Source organism: Cyrtonyx montezumae, unplaced genomic scaffold, assembly GCF_038088225.1.
Source record: "Cyrtonyx montezumae isolate F1298 unplaced genomic scaffold, pur_monq_1.0 scaffold_7, whole genome shotgun sequence".
Classification (NCBI taxonomy): domain Eukaryota; kingdom Metazoa; phylum Chordata; class Aves; order Galliformes; family Odontophoridae; genus Cyrtonyx; species Cyrtonyx montezumae.
In genome coordinates this window covers 18,242,574-18,248,573 of record NW_027072078.1, presented here as the reverse complement: position 1 = coordinate 18,248,573, position 6,000 = coordinate 18,242,574, and the positions used below count along the sequence as shown (strand labels likewise).

The 6,000-nt window shown below is 41.9% G+C and overlaps 1 protein-coding gene across 1 annotated transcript in view; it reads right to left on the bottom strand.

Moving 5' to 3' along the window:
• Nucleotides 1-1,246: 1,246 nt before the first annotated feature.
• ABCB11 (ATP binding cassette subfamily B member 11) overlaps nucleotides 1,247-6,000 on the bottom strand; it is a 63,654-nt gene continuing 58,900 nt past the window's right edge. Inside the window, exons 25-30 of the mRNA XM_065750955.1 lie at nucleotides 4,818-5,059; nucleotides 4,558-4,714; nucleotides 4,016-4,213; nucleotides 3,057-3,263; nucleotides 2,145-2,291; nucleotides 1,247-1,480 (exon numbers count right to left, since the gene is read on the bottom strand). Coding sequence (XP_065607027.1) covers nucleotides 1,280-1,480; nucleotides 2,145-2,291; nucleotides 3,057-3,263; nucleotides 4,016-4,213; nucleotides 4,558-4,714; nucleotides 4,818-5,059 — 1,152 coding nt within the window. The 3' untranslated portion in view covers nucleotides 1,247-1,279. The remainder of the gene's footprint in view (nucleotides 1,481-2,144; nucleotides 2,292-3,056; nucleotides 3,264-4,015; nucleotides 4,214-4,557; nucleotides 4,715-4,817; nucleotides 5,060-6,000) is intronic.

The window sequence follows — 6,000 nt, the reverse complement described above, 5'->3', positions numbered from 1 at the left end:
TATGGGGTGACTTGTTTCAAAGTGGGAGAACGGCCCTGCGCACACACGTGCTGCAGCTATCAGGATGTTGAGAATTACTTTTCCACTTAATACTCTATTACTTCAAATCAAGATTTAAATTTTAACACTGTAATTTGTGTCAGTGTTCCCAATCACTGCTCAGTATCATATTCCAGGAAACCATTCAGTACAACTTATTAAAAAAACTTCTACAGATACAGGTGTCTGGCAGAGGAAGATACTTCCTGACCTTCGTTGTTCCTGAGTGAACTGCTGTTCTATTTCTAAGCTCTACTTAGTACAAACAACTAATTAATTATGGCTAATTCTTATTTTTTTTTCACCTTTACAGTTTCTGTAAAAAACAGTATTTCCAAAGGCAATGCTGTGCCTTCTGTAAAAAAAGAAAATAGAAAACCTTATCTGTCATTGTCTCAATAGAAGTGATTTAAATAACTGCCAATCAATTAACTCGAATTTTACATACATTTTGAATATCAATAAATACTTCAGGGAAATCAATTTGGCAACTCTGAGCAGAGTGGTAAGTATATGAGAACTGACACTTACCAGATTATATTCCTCATCTGAGTTATTTATTTCCTTACTGTTGTGAAGCCGCCTTCTTTGTGAGCACACACTTACTGGTTTTACTGGCAGGGTACTGGTATGTCTAGCTGAGGGTTCCACGTGTTCGCTCTGTACCCAGGGGCAACTCAACCCCCTCCAGCAACACAGCTGAAGTAGGCATGGAATGAAGTGGTGCGAAGGGTCAAGGCTTTGTACCCAGGAAAAGGGTATCTACTGAAACCCTTAGTGGAGCAGAACAGCAGGAGGGATTTGAACCCTTCAGTAATACACCACTGTGCTTGAGATTGTTTTTTTTTTTTTAATTCATACAGCTTCCCTCAAGAAGTGGCAGTTTCCAGAAAACCAGAATGGAGTCTTCCTTGTCTGCTAATTAAGGGAGGGACAGGACTCTGCAGTCTGACTGCAGGTGGCGGCAATTCCCCAGCTCACCAGTGAGCATCTTCCCATTTTCAGACTTTCTCTCCCTTTGCAGTGGGCTAAAAACTATTTCCTGAATGCATCAGCCTATGCTTAGTCCCCTCTGCGTGCCTGATCAGTTGCTTAACCAGAAAGCTATGTAGAATCAAGGTACTGTATAAGTCACAGTATGGTAGAGCACTTTCTAGCACAGAGGGGTACCAACATACACATAGCTACTGCAAGGTATTTGTTCAGATAAATAGTCTTTGAAATGTAGGGTGACGGTAATTCAGCTAATTGGGGCCCCAGTGGTAACAAGCTTATAGTATGCTCCTTCCATTGCCATTAGTTCATCATGTGTGCCCCTTTCAATGATGATTCCTTGTGACATCACAGCAATGATATCGGCATTCTGGATTGTGGACAGGCGGTGGGCAATGACGATGCAGGTGCGCCCTTCCCTGGCCTTATCCAGTGCTGCTTGCACAGTCTAAAAGCAACAAAGAAAGCATCAGAGAGAAAATGGACAAATCAGATTGGGGCTCAGAGCTGGAGAGATCTGACCGCTTCAGACTAATTAACTGTACTGTACAATAGTTGTACAAAAAAAGGGAAAGAAAAAATAATAGACTAAAAATTAAACTGTGAGGAAGGTCTTTTTTCAGCTGAAATGCTCAGCTTGGATATGCTCCTAAATTTCCACCATTTCTTGAATCACCGATGTAACCACACCAAGCAATTTATTGCCCAGCTCTTATGCCCCACACTGCAATTTTTGGGATGTTCAGACTCATCGTTTGTATGCTTGAATACGCTTCTGTTGTGGTTTTGTTTTTATGTGCAAAAGCTGTATCTATCTATGAAACATTCCCGCTGAATGCTGTGAAGCCCGGGGAATTAGTATGCACAGTACATAGAAAGTACTGCTTCTTAATGACAAACTGACATAAGAGTCCCTGTAGCTGGCTGCTGATTTTATAGCCATGCTTCCTGGATCTTTCAAAAAGATCATTACAAGTGTATGCGCTGAATTAGCAACAGGGAATAATGCTGTGGTCTTTGTACAGCAGGACATCTCGTAGAACAGAAGAAACCATTGTACCTTGTAAGCTATTGAATTAATTTTCCCTCATTTCTTAACATTACAAATTTACCTTTTCACTTTCTGTGTCTAAGGCAGATGTGGCTTCATCCAGTAATAAGATTTTAGGATCTCGTATGATGGCCCTCGCTATAGCAATGCGTTGTTTTTGCCCACGAGACAGCTGAGATCCTTGAGCTCCGACATTAGTGTCATATTTCTGAAAAATATGCAAAAGAAGATCTTTATCTAGCTGTAACAAACAAGTACACCAACTGTAGGAGCAGCAAGAGGAGAGAGAGCTCTGACCACTGCTGTCTCCTCCCTAAAGAACCAGGGATGACAGAAATACTGCAAGAGCGATAGAGATGTTCAGGGGGATATCTCTGAACCATGCTTTTGTAGTATGGTAACAGGCCTGGAAAGACTGATGGCATGATGATGACTGATTTGTGTAAAGCAGAAGAAATCCCCTGACCTAGGTTTGGAAGAAGAGGCTAAGAGCGACTGAGGGGCTCATTGGACAACTGCTTTCTTTGCATGCCTAAATTGTATACATATCTTTCACGTTCTTCAGTGCACATAAGCAGCCAGCTTCAAGTGTTTTGACCTACGTATATACCCTAACTGCAGGGCAGCACTCCCACAGCTGGGAACGGGATCTGTATTTCCTGACACTGTATAATGCTTTGAGTGCTGAACTGTACTTCCTCTTTTTTCTTGTCAATTGCTTTAAAGAATCTTCCCATTTCTCCTAATTGAGAATTATGTTATTTTTAGCTTCATAAATGCCTGCTGTGTAAGAAAACAGTAAAAACTCACAACCAAGCTCTCAGAAAGAAAAAAGTGGTCTTTGCTCCTACTGTTCAAGTTGTAGAAGTGAGACAAAATATTCACTGCAGCAATTTTAACTAGTTTTGGTGCAACTCTCTAAAAATTGAGCATTGAGCAGCATGTCCCACAGCCAAGCCTCAAGTGTACTTACTTCAGGAAGTGACATGACAAAATCATGCAGCTGAGCCTTCTTGGCTGCTTCTATGACTTCTTCCATTGTCGTGTCCTTGGTGTTACTGCCATATTTGATGTTATCAGCAATGCTGCAGTCGAACAGCACAGGCTCCTGAGACACTATTCCAATTTTTGATCTAAGAAACCGTACATTTACTTTCTTGGTGTCGTGTCCATCTATTAACTGCAAGGAAATAGGAGAAAATGTGAAACTTCAATCCAAAATCATCTGCACAGCCCAGTTAGCTTGTAGAATAACTAAACGATTTATTACTAAACTACTAGCAAGACTGACTTGAAGTAATTTGAAGCATCTGTTACATTCGACCTCTTTATACATGATGAATACTTTCCAGCTGTGTCTGTGATGCAGCCAAGCTCTAAACCATTTGCTTAATCCTAACTCCAACTGAACTTTGATTGCCTCAGGTTAGGCACGTATTTTGTTACCTTGCTGTGATCACCACACTTATTTTGTCAAAGAAAGAATTATCAGACTGGATGATCACGTTTTTACGAGGAAAATTATACAAGCTAGACAAATTCAACCTGCAAAGAAGCTGCACGTTGAAGCTATATACTTAGTGATGTTCTAGATTCCATTGCTTCAGTTAGGCTCAATTCCTGTTCGTTGTTGATGTTGTTTCCCACAACATCAGCCACACATTGCAAGATTCATACTGGAACCACCAATGTGAATTCCTGTGGCCTGCATAATGCAAGAGGGTGCACCCGAGGTGAGGAGTGTTCCCTTTTGGCCTGAGTACATGAGATGATACTCAGAGCTGACTGAACAGTCCTCATTTGATTGGGAGCTGAAAACCCAACCTGCATGTATAGAGACACACTGCTAGGTTCCACATTTGGACACATTCAGAAGAGTCCTTTTAGCATTGCTGAAAACAACAGTACATAAATCACATTTTCTTTGCTTACCACACTTCCTTTCTCAGGATCATAGAAACGCTCCAGAAGCTGGACACTGGTGCTCTTACCACAGCCACTGCTGCCAACAAATGCCAATGTCTGTCCAGGCTTAACAGCGACCGAGAGTCCTTTCAGGACCTGAATATCAGGTCGTGAGGGGTACGTGAATTTACAGTTAAGAAATTCAATACTCCCCTTGAAATCATCCTATGGAAGAAAAAAAAAAAAGATATGAACTGAAAACAGAGCCACTACAAGATGGCCATAACATCTACCACAAAGAAAACAGGCGCTATTTGGCGACTCATCCAGATTACTGCTATTCCATTCCACACAGGTTTTACACAAATTCCTAACAGCCATGCTTTATGTTACTCTTGCTGCCTAGAACAGAGCTCACTGCTTCCAAAGAATAGATGTATCAATTGTCTGGATTGAAGAACCTTCCTGTAAAGCTGTGGTCCTCATTGATTTTTAAATCGTTACTGCAACGTCAGTTCTTACATTGAGCTGAGTGACATCTCAAACTACCCATCTATCACCACGCTTACCCATTTTTCTCCTTTCTCGCTGTAAACGCTGATTTTAGGAAGCCGATCGATGAGTTGAAACAAACGTGCAGCAGATGTTTTGGCTTTGGCATAGTTCGGGGTGTAGGAAGAAGCTCTTCCCAAAGCAGTCCCACTGGTCACGATTGCAGAGATCACCCTGCAGCAAAGGTGGATGTGGTTACCCCTGGCAGCCTCAGGAAGCTGCGTGCTCTGCCCAGACCTGGAGAGGAGTCTGTGCCTGGCCCCATGCAGGCTCTCACCTGAACACAAAGCTGTAATGGAGCCCTTCAGTTTGAACCAGAAACCCTCCGTATCTGTAAGAGACAGAGTTGGCTATGAACACAATGCTCTGGGCAAAGCCAAAGCAGATTCCATATACGTTTGCTTTTTTGATTGCAGCTCTGTACGGCATATCCAGGTTCTTCTCAAAAGCATCAATAAACTTCTTTTCTTTCCCTATCCCAGCCACAGTCCTGATGTTAGAGAGGGCTTCACTGGAAATCTGGAGGAGAAAAAAAAATATGAGTAAAATCACCCTGCTTTCAGAAGTTGGTTTAACAATGCTGTAGTTTGCCTGCAGTTCAGCAGCAGTTTCATGGTATGACACATTTACGTGCTTTCAGCGTATGCGTCTTTATCTTTCATCATGTAGAAAGAGATCTCAATATATAAACCATTACAAAGTATGCCATTCAATTTCAGGATATTCTGGTCAAAAGTAAGGATCACATCTGTTACATTATCACAGAACTTGAAGTAGCAGATAAGTATGTACGATGAATTTGATTTCAGGCTGCTTTTCCATGTTTAATGTGGCTGAGGAACAGTCACAGTGGAGGAACATTAAGCTTTTTATATTTGGTTGCAGTGCTGGCAAATAAATTAGAAAATAGCACCAGACATAATCAGTCGTTGCCAAAACTGCTGAAGCACTGAGTGCCCTTTTCATCCCAGCCTCTGAGTTCTCCTGAATAAGAGCTTGAAGCTTGACTCAGTAGTCAGGTTTCTCTTTTAAATCCCCATATCAGTTCCAATACAACATTTTACTACTTTTTGTAAGTAAACCATCCTGAATGTGAGACACTGGCCAGGCCATTATTCTTCCATGGATTTCTAGAGCTGATGATACTTCTTAACAGCACTCTCCGAAAGACCAGAAGTGTACACTGTTTTATTGTTGTTTTGTTTTTTTTTTTAATTCTGGAATTGTGCACACAGAAATAGCCAGAAGGAGTTTCCAAATTCTAAGGGGGCAGCCTGAGCTACCTGCAGAGTGAACAGGACAAGGGGTCCCGCCCATGTATTTGCTGCACAGATTAGGGACAAGAGGATGCTGAATGAAGAGGCATCTCTGAGAGCTCACCTGGGGAGGGAGGAGGTTCAGGTGAGGCGGGGGGGGGAAGTGGGTTAGGTAACACATTTGGTGATCAGGATTTGAATGGA